Genomic DNA, 16,206 nt, shown 5'->3' on the forward strand with positions numbered 1-16,206 from the left:
ATAAAAATAAGATGAATGACTACTCAGTTTGAATTTTTGAAATAACTGCATTGCACAGGAGCAGTTAGACATTTGTTTGTGACAATGCTGTACTCCCTTATGAGTCACAGGCCTCATCACGGTGTGAAGACTTGCCTACAGGAACAACATAGGTAACTATACCACACTCAAGGAGTACCTGTAGAGAGTATAGTTTCTGAAGAGGGACAGCAATCTAGACACCAGACTGATCTGGCCTTTGTAACATTAGCCAACATTTGTTAGTTCTGTAGATAGCTGAAAGCAAGTGTAAACTACAGTTGTACATTTCCTGATGGCATACAGTCATACTGCATGGTTTACTGATGACATCCCCTTAAGCAAAATGTTCTAGAGGTAATATACCCCACTATTTGTATCTCTGAGCAGTGACTGCTCCGGGGGATATCATCAAGGGCGGAGGGGAGGGGTGGGGGGGACCTAGTACTGCACTATAGATCAATGTGCAGATTGTTAAACTCCATAATCAAGTAGGTAAGGAAAGTATCCAAAGAGAGAAATGGATACATTGAAGTTAAAGGGTGTCCAAGAAGAACCTCCTCTGTTGACTTCAGCACAGCCCGGGGGATAAATACTTGTTTTGTTGGTATCCCCCACTTAGTTGCTGCCAAAAAACATAGTTGTCAGTATTGTGTTGTGCAGTTGGTCCAGTACTGCATTGTTTTATTTTTTAACCCATGGCTGATGTAAGTGGACACAGTTACAATTTTGATGAGCAATTAGTGGCATATTTAAAGGTGCACAAACATTACAGACAGGGCAAATAATGACAGAGTTGCTTTAACAAGGCCCAACTCTGCCTGATGAGGAGGAATGTGCTTTTCTTTCAGGAAGTGTCATATACAGGCCATTTAATGAACACAGGAAAACATGAACCCCACAGAAATGGTCACCATGGAGCCTGCTATCTACTGCACCAGACATCTCATTCTTGGGAATAATTAAGTCAGATGTGGCTCAATGTCAGCACAAGAATAATAGAGGATTGTACATAGGTGTTGAGAAAGCTGCTCAAATTAGACCTCCAGATATGGTCCATAATATGTCAAGGCGTACATAGGTCTAAGTCACAATGGCATACATGGAGATCTGATGGATACAAAACTTTTATATGTTAGTACTCCATCACATGTTCACTGGTTTGACCTATGGTACGAGGACTTCTCAAACACACTGTATAATGGGAATTAGTAAAGCTCAGTGGCAGGAAGAAACAGGGATTCTCAGGTGAGTACAGAGCTATCAACACAAAATCAAATTGAGGTAATCCACGAGGAGGCCTAATCATCAACAAGAAAATACGAATGTGGGTAAACTACTACAAACAGCATAGTGAACGCATCATCTTATCCAAGAAAAAGTGACAATGTACCAGACTAGTAACAAGAATACAAGGTGATAACACCGATGTTGTTATATGAACTGTACAAGGTGTCAAAGCTAGTTTTTCAGAAAAACTGTAGGATGCAGAAGGGTGCATAGTACCATTCAAATATGGTTCAAATGGCTCTGAACACTATGGGACTTAACATCTTAGGTCATCAGCCCCCTAGAACTTAGAACTACTTAAACCTAACTAACCCAAGGACATCACACACATCCATGCCCAAAGCAAGATTCGAACCTGCGACCGTAGCGGTCGCGCAGTTCCAGACTGAAGCGCCTAGAACCGCTCGGCCACTCTGGCCGGTGCATAGTACCATTTTTTGCTGACTCTTTGTAACTCTTGTATTAACCAAGATACTGCAGCAAGTATGGCTATGGAGCAGAATGAGCTGCTTGACTACAGAGAACAGATGCATATCTGAAGTCAGAGCAGTCAAGTATAGAGTGTCATAGGGATCAATTTTACTCAAATATTGTCCAACACATACAGTGCAGAGTCACAGGGAAAATTAATTACATGTGAATAAGACCGTATTCAAAGTTTTGGGTAACAAAGGAACGAAAGACAATTATTGATAAAATGAGTTGGAGGAAGATGCTTCCAAAAATTTTAGGAATTATACCATAAAACTACGAGGGTAAGTCAATTATTATCCACAAAGTAGTTATAAAATTTTATTGTAATCAAATAGGTAACTTATGAGAACATCATTTTTCAACATAGTCTCCTTGCATTTCAACGCACTTGATCCATCGTTGTACAAACTTCCTGATGCCCTCATAAAAGAAGGTTCTCAGTTGAGCTGCGAGCCAGGAATGCACCACTTCTTTCACTGCTTTGTCCAATGCAAATTGATGGCCCCTTAATGCCTGTTTGAGTGGACCACACAAGTGATAGTCAGAAGAGGCAAGATCAGTACTATATGGAGGATGATCCAGTACTTCAAATTTGAGTTTCTGGAGCATTTCAGCAGTGGGGGCAGCAGTATGCAGACGGGCATTGTCGTGTAACAACAGAACACCTTTTGACAGCAATCTTTGACATTTGCTTCGAATTGCAGGCTTTAGCCTGGCAGCAAGCGTCTCACTGTAACGTACACTGTTTATTATTGTGCCCCTTTCCCCACAATGTTCTAGTAGTGGACCTTGTGCGTCCCAAAAAGCTGTAAGCATCAGTTTTCCTGCGGACGGTTGGGTCTTGAACTTTTTCTTGCACAGCGAATTTGGATGTTTCCATTCCATAATCTGCCATTTACTCTCTGGCTCGTAATGATGAATCCATGTTTCGTCACCAGTAATAATCCTGTCTAAGAAGTTGTCCCCTTCATTACCATAGCGATCCAAATTTTTTTTGCAAATGTCCAAGCATGTTTGTTTATGCAACTGTGAGAGTTGTTTTGGGACCTATCTTACACAAACTTTTTGAAAACCAAGTTTGTTGTGGATGATTTCGAAGGCAGAACTGTGACTAATTCGCAGATGATGTGCCACTTCGTCAATAGTTAATAGTTTGACTACGAGAATCATTTCATGTGAATGCTCAATGGTGTCTTCATTTGTGGCAGTAAACGGTCGTCCGGCTCCTTCATCATACATAACACTTGTGCAACCATTTCGGAATTTTTCAATCCATTCGTAGACACTCCACTGTAGCAAAACACTATTCCCATACTGTTCCAAAAGTCTTCGATGAATTTCAGCCCCTGATATGCCTTCTGACTACAAAAAACGGATTACTGAACTTTGCTCTTCTTTGTTGCAAATAGATAGCAGAGCAGCCATGATTAACAGCACGGCAGCGATAACGAAACTAACCTAGCAGCTTGAAAATTGCAAAGATATAACAACAAATAATCAAAGCATGCATCATCAACAAACACAAAATTTATTTTTATATAGCAAAAAGAGACTTTTTGAGACAGTTCAGTTTTTTAATTATTCATAGGGAAATGCCTTCAAAATGTAAAAGTATTGATATTAAAATCATAGAAAGACAGAATGGTGAAAATTCAAGTCCTTCTGATACACATTGAAGTCGAATGAGCTGTACTAGAATTTGGAGCTGTCACTTTCTTCACTAGGGAGGAAAGAGGGATAGGCTGATGAAGGTTGGAATGGAGAGCAATGTCACTCAGAACATAGATTCAGAGAGTCCAACCTGTTGTGAGGATGGGAGAGAAAAGTAAAGAGTTATGCATCAGCACTGATAATGTCTACAATAGAGTCAGTGGCATACTTACATGTTTTGTGTAGAAAAGCTTGCCACGAAGGATGATGGGAACAACAGGTGTGTCAGCCATTTGTGTTACACAACCAATGAGAGAGCAGCAGGCAGACAACATGTTTCAAAGTAATATATTCAAAACAAAAGGTGAAAAATTGCTGTAAACAAGGATTATAAATTTAACTGCTCCTTGTTTGAGTCACAGATACTTAAGCTGTGTTAGTGTCCTGCAAACGAAGGACAGTATCACAACCCGCAATATATTCAAAAAACCAGTGAAATGTTTTTCCACTCTGTGTTGTTACGCAATCGATTTGCACGAGCACACTGAGTAAGTGGATCAAAATTTCTTAATTAAATCAAGGACGAAGGTAGGTGGAAAAATGTTTATTAATATTTCAAATTTGTGACTCTGTTACTAATAAACATTGATCTACCTACCTTTTACAATGATTTAATTAAATAACATTGATCCACTAACTTGGTATGCTACGTAGTCATTTCACCACCACATCTGATTCATTTTCGCATGTCTGCAACTAACCCACGAGATGTGCACCAGTGGACGACTGCCGCTGGCCCTGATCTAGACTTCTACATTAGTGGTAAAACCTTTGCCAGTTTCAGTCCGGAGATCACATCCATTATCCATTATACTATCTTTCACCAACTCTCTGACACCTTTGCTTCATCTGTGTCTGCCTCCCCCCCCCCCCCCCCATTCTCACAACGCCACAATAGGTAGCTGCCTCCCAACCTAGGATCTGAGTGACCTGTACCTCTTTCACAACCTTCCCTAAACTACCCCTCTTTCCTAGGTGAAGAACAGTTAACAGTTTTAAATGCTGGATACAGGTTTTTTTCTACTTTTAAATGCACATATCAGCAACAATTGAAATTTTATACCCTGATGATAGTGCATTAGTGGTAAAACCTTTGCCAGCTTCAGTCTGGAGATTCTGCATCTCCAATTTTACCATTTTCCAAAGTTAATTCTCCTACTAATACAAAACAGTGACATTCCTGTTTATGTAAATCTACCACATAAAACAGTACTCTCATTAAACGAAGATACTACAAAGAGAATATCTGAACATTTACTTGACAAAATCAACTGAGTCAGGTGCCACATAGACTGAGAATTCTTAAGTCTACATCTAATTAAATGTTGGGTCAATTCTAGTGTCCGATTTCACCCGTCGGCTTTGACCAATGTCATGTGTGATGTTATTTTGTTTATGCTGCAGATTGTAATTATGAATGTTAAATACTTTCACTGGATTTCTTTGTTATGCACATATATTAAAAATCTGATGTATATTGTTTTGTTTTCATATCGTAATTTGTTTTCAGTATGTTTTGATGATGAAAATATTCGTGATTTATAAGATTCTGATTTCTTACACAATTGGTTTTCACTAAGGTCAGTTGTGTTTACAGCAAAAATGCTCCTTGACAGAACGACTGACTGTAAATCTACTATGAGATTTTTGCAATCATTGGGGGTTATTGCAGAATTTTGCAAGTGCAGTGTCTGTGGTAATAATATGGTGTTGACAAATGTTCCATCTACAAGAACTTCCAATTAATATATGTGGAGGTGCAGAAAAATAATATACAGATGTCTAGACACAGTGGGTCTCGGTTGGAAAGACTGAGGCTAAATTTAGAAGTAATAGTGAAGTTAACTCACTATTTTTACAATGGATATTCTAAACCTGTCATGCACAAAACAGGGGTTGCCATGTAGCACTGTAGTTGACTGGTTTTCATTTTGTAGAGAATTCTGCGGGGAATTTACAAAGTACAGAGCGAACATTTTTTTTTTTTTTTTTTTTTGGGGGGGGGGGGGCGTTACAGTTGAAGTAGTGAGTCACATTTTGTTTTGGAAGCAGAAAGTATGAAAGTGAGCATGAGTTTGTTGGGCTTTGGGTTTTTGGAGTTATAATTTCTGGAGGAGATTATGCTGATGATGTATTTAGGGGCGTTCCAAACTGTGCAAAAGATGTGTTAACATTTTCAGTTGAAGATTATATGGAAGAAGGTTCAATAGTAATGTCATATGGGTTTGCTTCCTACAAGGCATTGGGTGACAGGGGCTGTTATTGTGTTTAAATATTGAGTTTAAAAATTACAAGACAGGGTCATGTACAAATACTATCAAGGGGTATTGGGGGGGGGGGGGGAGGGGAGGGGGCTTTAAAATCTGTTGTCGGACAGGAAAAGAGAAGAGAAGGATCTCAGTGTTGCAAGGTCATTTGGATGAATACTGATGAAAATAGTCAGCAAAACGTACTAGCCTTGTTTTGTATGTTAGGTGTGGGTGGGTTTCATATTTTTTTTCTTGTTTTCTAATTTTTTTTTCTTTTTTTTTTTTTTGTCCATAATCGATGGGTTTGGTACTTTTTTGGTTTCTCTAGGGGGAGGTTTCTCTGTCATTTTAATAATTTTTGGGTACAACAGTGGGGCAAGTGTTTGGTTGCTGTGTCTTGTACTTATGGGTTTATGTGACTGACCTGTGATACTATTTGTCTTTAGTATATTAAAATTTTGGGTCCAGTGGGCAAGCAGTGGGGAAGAATTGATTTGAGTGCTGCCTCTTTCATGCCTGGCAGTTAGTGTTTCTTATTAATTTTTTTGATTAGTTATTCTGGTTTTTGCATATTTAGTTACAGTTTGACCTTCTAATATTGTTATTTCTTGTTACGTTCTTATTTTGTTGTTCACGCCAGCCTCGATCTTTCACTTCTTTGGGAGTCTATATGTGATAAGTTCCTTTTTATGTGGCAAGTTTTATGTTTTCCATTTCGATGTTTTTGCTATATTTCTGCCAATTTGACTTTCATTCTATCGTTTGTCATTTTCGAGCTATTGTCACTGATGTGAGATACGTGTAGTGTAGTTATTGGTTCCAATGTTCTGTTGTTTTTGTGTATTACTTTTTGAGTGTGTAATGATGTTTTTAAAGACTTTCATTTTTGGAAATGTTTTCTTTACTACTTTGGAGGATAATGTTCTTTAAAATGGATTAGTAAATTTGTCTTGTATAGGAGAATTCTTTTGTCGATTCCAAGGTATGCAAGTTCTGCATTTTTACAACATGTGTTTTCAGGGGTTTCTTTCAGTATTTTCATTGCTTCTTTTCTCTGTTCTACCATGATAATTTATTTATTGCAGTGTTACAGAAAGTAACAGCAAAATAGAAATACTGCAACATAATAAGACATTGAGAAGAAATGATTTGTGGAATTGATAAGTACAACTGACCTATATTGATGTATTATTTACCATGGGAAGCATAGAACTGATAACTGGAATTTACGTATATAGGTCAACTGTAGTTACCGATTCCAAACATTCCATGTTTTTCCATATATGGGTCAATTCTACTTACCACCATTCTGCGGTTGAATAGTTGGAATTGGTAACTACAACAGAGCTCTTACGTAGGTCAATTCAAGTCACAGTTCCAACTATTGTATCGTTCATAATTTAGAACTTTTTGTAGCAGATGTGTGCAGTGAAATGTGATGGGATTTCCGTAGTACTATTATTATAGGAGTAGGTAACTAGAACTGACCTCCTATTTGATGGTTGATTAATTACATCATTTCTTCACAATGTGTGTTAAATACAATACAATTCCTGCACTCATAATTGCTCTCTGAACTTGTGCAAGAAAATTTGTAACATTGGAACCAGTAACTATAATTGACCTTATATATAGGTCAGTTGTAGTTACCGATTCCAACTATTAAATGGCTTATTAACCGGATCGGTCTTTTCAGCAGGTGTGTCAAATGTGATATTCTTTTTCACCTTGTGATTGATCTGTGAATTACTGCAGAACACCTACAAACATTGGAATCGGTAACTAGAATTGACTTCCTACATACGTCAATTCTAGTTACCGATTCCAACTATTCGATGGCCCATCAATTAGATCATTTTTCCAGGACGTGTGTTGAATGTAATATTCCTTACTTATGTACCTCCTTTTTTTTAGGATTTAGGATATTCGTGTCTCTGTATTTCATGTTAGTAATTCATACTAGTTACAATCTGCTTAATTTTTCTGTTGTAATTTAGTTTCTCCCAACCCAAAACCCCAATTTTCCTGCACTTCTCCCATTTGAATGAATAATTAATATTAAAACTAATGCAATTTTATGATTTCACCATGCTCTGTACTGTAATGCAGTTTAATGGTTCTCTGTGTCCCTCCACTTGTATAAATTATGATAATTCTAGTCACACATAATATTTTTCCATTGTTGTTCTTATTTATTTTCGTTATCTTCAACTTGTTTGGATGTAATGTGTGTGTAAATAATAATTGCATTAAATGTGAGAGTAATTTTATCACATGCTACATTCACTTCTTTACACGTGTGATCCGTTCCTTTCATAGATTGCCTTTATGCAGCGTCTTTGCCTTAGTTATGACGTCATTGCTCAAAGCTGACGAGTGGAATCTGACACTAGAATTTATCCAAAATGTCTAACAAAGAGTCTACAGCGCATTGTAAGTGAGAAGATTTCCAGTGGTACTGAAGGACTACTTAATGGAACGAAAAGTTTACAATGGAGATGTGTAACTAAATGAAGTGATATGATGTATAATCACTCGTGTTAAAGTGTGCCAATAGACAAGAAAATGGCTATGTCACTTTATGACATTAACATTTAAATAAACAATTACGGACAAATCTACACTGCTTTGAAAAACTTAAGGATGAGACAGATAAAATAACAAACATATTAACAACTCAGGGGAAATGAATGAAAATAATGCAGGAGCACGTTGTCAGAGGTCGACCAGTTGTCCACAAAAAGCCAGACATCACATGAAGTGAGGTCGGCATGACTATAGTGAAAAATGCGGCTTGCACCCTGCCTCGCCCCCCCCCCCCCCTCACACACACACACAACACGGGGTAGTTGAAGGAAGGGGAAAAGACGGCGTGTCAATCGGTGATCAGTTATGGTGCACTCTGATGCTGTTCACTGCACCACCGCCTGGAGACAAAGCTCAGTAGTCTTCCAGCACCACTGGAAAAGACTTCTCATTGCACTGCAGACTCTTTCTGGCATGTTACTAGTTGCACGCTCAAGAATTCTCACTATGTGACACTTGTCTCAGCTGGTTTTGTCATTTAAATGCACACTGGAATAACTGATCAGGAAACTGGAAAAAGGACTAAGTGTGTGAGTATAGCCTAGGAGTTAGGTATTGCTCACAGTACTGTTTTCGTGAGCAACTCGAGCATTCTGAACCAAAGGCACTGCTGCCCGAAGGAGATGAGGTAGTCAACTACAGCAGCAGATGACAGCTACACTGTGCAACAGGCAAGAAGGAACCCATGTCAAACAGCAGGTGCAACTGAAACCACATTTAACAGAACTGCAAGGTAAGCAATTTCATGCAGCACAGTGGACGACAACTGCACGGACACGGTCTCTTTGCCTGATGACTAATATATATGTTGTGTTCCATTGACACCAGCGCACTGCCAGCAATGTTTGCAATGCTGCCAAGAAAATAAGGACTGGAAAATGAGGAATGAGGTCACACGCTCTTCACGGATGAGAGCAGATTCAGTCTCAATATCGATTCTGGACTACCCTCATATCGCGAAAGGTTGGAACACCTATCATACCTAGGAACATAGTCAAATGGGATTGTTTTGGTGGTTCAGGTGCTACAGTGTAGGGAGACATAATATTGCGTGGGCATACTGACCTCCAAATCTTTGAGCTCCGTACACTCCCCAGCCAACATTATCGTGACACTGTGGTATTTACCGTGTGCATTTGGCAGAGGTGCATTTGGCCTAACTTCATTTTTATAGACGACAATACATAAATGCATCAAACTGTGCAGGCAGAGCAGCTCTTGGAACGAGACAGCATTTGGGAAATGAACACACCCCCTCTCCCCCAACTTAAATTCCCTTCCAGCATGTGTGGGATGAACTGGGAAGATGTATTGCAGCATGTCCACACGTACAAACAACCATCCAGCAGTTGCAAAAGACTACATAGTCAGGGCAACCAGAGTTGCAAATTCACATACTGGAAATTAAAAACCGCTTCAGCTGTAAGTAAATCCCTTTTATTGGACTCTCAACTGGTTGTGCGGCATTAGAACCCCATCTTCAGGTGAACATCTACATATAAACACACAACCATTATGTTTACTCTCTAGTATAAGAGTTTAATTTAACACATAGTTGTAACAGAAAGTACTCGTGTATCTTAGGTAATAAGATGACCAACACTACAGATGTATGGAACACAACATTCATTATCAATTTAGAATGAAAAATAAATCACTTAGAAGGTGGTATGTTAAAAATAAAAGTTGCAACATAACAATCCAATTCCCAATTAATTGGTAAGACATACGGTAAGACATTTTGTGACAGCTAATAAACCCATACAAATATTATGTAGGTAAATAGCAAGTTACTGTTCATTCTTACTGTCAGCACTTATTTTGTTCTCAGATACTTGTCTTTCTACAGTACAAATCTAGCATTTGATCTATCACTGGTTTTCGCTATTTATCTTTTCAACTAGTTGACTTATACTTCCAGGTAATAGCTTTTGGCAAGTTATTTCTGTTTGATCAAATTTAACTTGCTATTTATACATACAGTTCACGTGTTTCAATGGTTATCACACAGTATTTTATTGTAGGCCTTGTCAATTAACCAGGGATTGGATTGTTACATTGCAGTTTTTATTTTTGACATACTGCCTTGTTGGCGGTTTTGTTTCCATTCTAAATTGATGATTAATATTGTGTCTGCCATATATTCCAAGTGTTGATCTTATGACCTGAGATATGCGAGTACCTTCTATCACAATTATGTTTTAAATTATGCGTTTATACTATAGGGTAAATATAATGTATGTGTGTTTATATCTAGATGTTCATCTGAAGATATGGTATAATGCCACAGGACTGGCCATGAACCCAATAAAAAGGATTTTCAAACAGCTGAAGAGGTTTTCTTATTTGCAAGATGCATCCAGCAGTAGTCAAACTCACTGTTGGAGGAATGGAACACCCTACCACAAGAGCTCTTTACCAACTTTGTGGCCATCAGGGGAGCACATTGTGGAGCATGTGCTGCCATCTGTGGTGATCGTACGCCCTGATAAGAACCATGTCCCACCTTTTTTCATGTCCAGGAAACCATCATAAATCGCAGTGAGTTCAGTGTAATTATTGTCTTCGAATTATCATTTCTGTTCATCTCATTGTGTATTTCTTTCAGTTACCCTCATCACTGTACTGTAGCATTTATTTCTATCTGTGGTCCAAGTTTCAGCAAGCTATGTAACGTGGCAGTAACAAATTATCCAAAAGTTAATTGTGTCCCTCAGTTTTGCATACTAGTATATGATATGTGGATACTTTAAGGAGGCAGTTTATGTGGGCTATGTTTTGAACTATGGTAATGTAAGACATCGATATATCTTGAACTTCCAAGTTCATGACACAGCAAATCTCAACAAACAACTGTGCAGCAGCCATTGCAGAAAGTTTTTTGTACTTCATTTTGCTGCATGTTACGCATTGTTCATTGTTTTCTATTCTTATTTTGTTGTAAGTGTAGAGATCAATTGTCATACATCACAAGGTTCTAGCAAGGCTCTCAAAATATCATAAGAGATTGGCGATCAGTATGGCTACATGTCAGTTCTGCCTTTACAGAAGCACAGAACACTGGCTGCCAGTCCTGTGAGAGGGAAGTGGCCCTTGTTTCTCCTTTCCACTCCTCACCCTCTGATGGCCATGTTCTCGTTTGTTAACATTTGCAGCAGATTGCCCATACAGTGTCCACACATTTCACTATTGCTGAAATTTTTGTTAATAGTTTTGTTCTATGCCACATACACTGTACATTAAAAAAATTAGAATAAGTTAGTGAATTCCCAATATCACAAACATACATGATGCACAACAATCAAATGGAACAAACCAAACAATTTTATTACTTATAAACATCTCAGTAACAGCTACTGAGCAACGCAACTCACCCATTAAGTCTATTATATTAGGATGCTTAATTTCCTGAAGCAATTTGATTTCTCGCAAGGCTGTCCTATTGATACCATCCTTGGCTTCATCTCGACTTCCAAGTTTAATCTGAAGCAGAACATAATAATTTACGTAATTTGTGAAAGTACTGTCTATGTGACACACACACACACACACACACACACACACACACACACACACACACAGAGAGAGAGAGAGAGAGAGAGAGAGAGAGAGAGAGGTGAGTTATATTTTCATTTTAGTTGCTTAAACAGACGTACAGAAGGACCGCTTGAGTCATATGCATCATCACTATGAATCTATGAATGGTACAGGAGTTCTAAAGAATGAAGAACATGGTCCAACAATCACCATTGCCTCATATGCCCTTTCACAGTAATGAACGATTGCCATACGTTCATGCTCAGTTAATTATTTTTAGAATTGACAATCAAGTAGGCATCAGAATGGGGTAAAAGTTACCTTTATGGAATGGTGCTAGGCAGTTTTAAAAAACAAATTTCAAATGAAACTGCTATTGTAAAGTTTGTCACTGTTGCTGAAAAAGAGAAAGGAAAAAAAAAAATATCGGCACATCTGAGTGTACAGAAAACTATTTTATCTTTCAGAACTATCCATTCCTTCCTTGGCAAGGAAAGAGGGATCGTTAGATGAAGGTTAAAAGGAAGGAGAGGTCACTCAGACCCCTGAGTGAGAGGAACTCACTAGTAGAACAAGGGGAGACAAGGGTGCATCTCCAAAAACTGATCATCAGCTTTTGATGCATAAAAGACTAGAGTGACTTATGAAGCTCATGGATGTTCTTAAACAGCACAGTGTATTCAAACTAAGCAATGAGAGCTGACTACTTCAACTTATGTGGTTCAGTAGCTGTTCATCCAACAATATGGTAAATGACATTATATCGACACTTAGTACGATATATAAATCTGTGAAGGAACATAGCAATATTATTAAATTAGCCTATTAATAATGCATCAGAAAATGAGATTCAGTAAACACTTGTAGTATGTTAACTTTAAAAAAAGGGTGAGGAGATGTTGAGTACAGCAGACAGTTGAGTGTATGTTGCAAAACAAGGCAAACTATAATCTATAAACAAATCAGTTCTTCTAGTTAGCTATAGTCAATCTAAATTTTCAACAGGAAGAGACAGTAAAAGAGAGATATTTGGCTGTCAAAAGGCCTATTGTTGTTGTGTCCAGAGACTGGTTTGATGCAGCTCTCTGGGAAGTGTTGCAAAAAAGGTAAAACTACTGAACTCAGTTATTAAATATTTGTAAGAATAAATATTTAAAAGGAAGGTCAAGAACTACTGTAACAATTTCAATCTCACACAACTACAAAGATAAATTACACACACATCAATGTCAGTGGCACTCAAAAACCTTGTAGCTAGTTAGCTCGTCTCTTAACCCTAATACATTGTGTATCTCTTAAACAAAAAACGGATTGGCCTTTATACGGCATTTTCTACAAGATAAGTGGACTATCACAGGTCAACATAGTAAAACAACGCATTTTCACACATAAATAAATACGCAACTTGGTTGATATACTTTGCACAGTATAGCATGCAAGCCACAGATGCAACCTAACATACTGCATGTCAGTACATTGTGTGCTGGTTATTATTTACCAACTGAACTAATACATTAATATCAATCGATTAACCAGCAACATCATTTTGATGAATTACTTAAACAGCTGCTAGCTCAATGGAATACTTAAACAGCTATTTTCTGCAACACAAAGAAGTATGCAACTGACCACATATAGCAGTTGATTTCCCTTGCCTTTTTTTTTTTTTTTTTTTTTTTTTTTTTTAGTAAGTGTACGCCATCAAACAGAAGAAACATTAACGATCAGCGTGTGATTACTTCATTTCTACGATCTACTCTTACAGTTAAGATTTGGATGGGTTTTTCATGATTACGATCTAGTGCGTTATCCTTTCAAGAATAAACTAGACGTTGAATTCCGACGAGAAATGAACTCAAGAAAGTCAAGAGGATCACAAAACGAATGAAACAACGGTTGGCGAAAAATAAAGCTCAATAAAATACACAGACAAAAAAACACAGGTCCAAAATGAGTAGAAACGAAAAATTGACGGATCATGATTACGAGAAACATTGTCATGCCTTCAAACTATGTCTTACCTTTTTAACGGCAACAATTGTATCAGTGACTATGTCTCTCGCCTTATAAACTGTTGCAAACTGAAATAGTAAACAGTGGAAGTATCAGATATAATTGGAAATGCAATGACAGATATAATACACGTGCTTCCATCGCACACAGTAACCGTCAATGAAGAAGGAAATTTTTTACACTGTCATTTGTGTGTTTATTAATGTACCTGGCCTTCCCCTAAAAATTCAATTTTTTCATATCGCTTAGATTTATTCTCCATCTCACAGCAACACGTTTCGAAATTTCAAAACATGTGTCACTCTCGACAATCGACAGTCGAGTTCTTCGATACTTGGTCAATACCTCTCGATCATGGTCTAATCGAAAGGACAATCGACTTTGCAAGACCTCCAATCGAAGGGGGCCGCAATTTATTATTAATAATAATAATAAGAAGAAGATTTTATTCTCGTTAAGCTTACAGAAGCAATAGACAACTTCAAACTGCAAAATATAGATAAAATCATATGCAGGAGTTGTAGGTACAATATTACAATAGTTTTATAAATAGTAAATTGACAGGAGGTAGTACAACCAAATCAATCAGAATGTACCAGTACAAAATACATGAAAAAGTCATAATACCAAGACAGGAAAACGTATTATACACAAAGAAAAATTACATCAGATTATAGTAACTTCTCTTTGCAACTGTGCAGAGAAAAACAGATTAATGCTTATTACTAGTTACTAACAAATAGGTAACGAGAACTGCTAATGAAATAATTAATATAGTATATAGGAGCAGCCAAAGTTTATAATATTATTTGTTTTTGACTGCTATCAAGAAATTCATCAAGGGAATAAAAAGAATGCTCGACCAGCCACTCATACAGTTTTGGTTTGATCTTTTCAATAGGACAATCGAATTTACAAAGAGAAAATTTATTGTAACATTTGGAACCTATTACATGATAGCTTTTTAAAGACTTAGTTAAACGTTGAAAAGGTACATCAATGTGTTTCCTGTTTCTCATATTATACGAATGTATATTTTCTCTTAATTGCTGGTTTGGTAAACTGTTCATGGTATGTAGAACAATAGTATATATAGAGAGATTAACAACAGTGATAGCTTTAACTTTCACAAACAATGGCTTGCAGGAATCTAGTCTACCAAAATCGGTGATAATTCTTACAACTTTTTTTGCAGTAGAAGAATATCATGTACATGGCTACAGTTTCCCCATATAGTAAACCATAAGAAATAATGCTCAGAAGGAAGGCAAAATATGCTGATCTAATATACTGATCTGATACACAACCCTTTAACCTTATCAACAAATAGATTACTCTAGAAAGCCTAGTATATATAGTTAATATGGTAATTCCAATTAAGTTTACTATCTAAATATACACCAAGAAATTTAACATTATTTGAAATATTCGGAAATAAGGTATCTCTTAAGCTGAAAAACATGAACTGTGTTTTATTTTCATTTAATAAGAAACCGTTTGCTCTGAACCATTTTGATGCTTCACTGCTGGTATTTGCTGTTATATTTTTTAACAATTCAATGTCAGGGTCATTGTTGATAAAGGTTGTATCGTAGAATGATAACTTACATTAGATGGTAAACCATTAATCATAATCAGAAAAAGCAGTGGGCCAAGCACCAAGCCCTGAGGCACACCACACAGGACATCAGCTACATTGGATCTATCCTCATTAATACAACACTTTCCTCGAAGAACATATCAACTTCATTTTGTTTTAAAATTGATGCAACCATCAAGGACATCCACACCTACATAAATTCTCAGCAAACTACAGTGAAGTGCGTGGCTGAGGTTACGCCCCATTATACCAGTTAATAAGACTTTTTTTCTCGTTCCAGTCATGTATGGAGTCGGATAGATGCAGTATTTATTGTCCGAAAAGAATTTGACTCAATACCACACCAATGCTTATTGTCAAAGTAAAATCACGTGTGGCACCAAGGGAAATTTGTGAGTGTATTGATGACTTTTGGGTAGAGAGGCCGCATTATGTTATCTTCAATGCAGAGTCATCGTCTGATGTAGCAGTAACTTCACGTGCACCCCAGAGAAGTGTGTTGGGACCCTTACTGTTCATGGTGTGCTAATGACATTGCAGACAATAATAATAATAACCTCAGACGATTTGCAGATGATGCAGTTATCTATATAATGAGAAGCTGCATAAATTTTCAGTCATATCTTGATGAGATTTCAATGTGGTGCAAAGATCGGCACCTTGCTTTAAATGTTCAAAAATGTAAAATTGTGTGCTTCACAAAACGTAAAAATGTAGCAGCCTATGAGT

General features: G+C 37.3%; 1 protein-coding gene across 2 annotated transcripts in view; it reads right to left on the reverse strand.

The window, feature by feature from the left end:
* Window positions 1-14,194, reverse strand: part of LOC126198625 (cyclin-dependent kinase 7) — an 81,601-nt gene extending 67,407 nt beyond the window's left edge. For both annotated transcript variants that reach the window (XM_049935082.1, XM_049935081.1), the window contains exons 1-3: window positions 14,086-14,194; window positions 13,886-13,945; window positions 11,702-11,810 (exon numbers count right to left, since the gene is read on the reverse strand). In XM_049935082.1, the coding sequence (XP_049791039.1) occupies window positions 11,702-11,810; window positions 13,886-13,945; window positions 14,086-14,139 (223 nt within the window). In that variant the 5' untranslated portion in view covers window positions 14,140-14,194. The remainder of the gene's footprint in view (window positions 1-11,701; window positions 11,811-13,885; window positions 13,946-14,085) is intronic.
* Between the last annotated feature and the right edge of the window lie 2,012 nt (window positions 14,195-16,206).

Source organism: Schistocerca nitens, chromosome 8 (assembly GCF_023898315.1).
Source record: "Schistocerca nitens isolate TAMUIC-IGC-003100 chromosome 8, iqSchNite1.1, whole genome shotgun sequence".
Lineage (NCBI taxonomy): Eukaryota > Metazoa > Arthropoda > Insecta > Orthoptera > Acrididae > Schistocerca > Schistocerca nitens.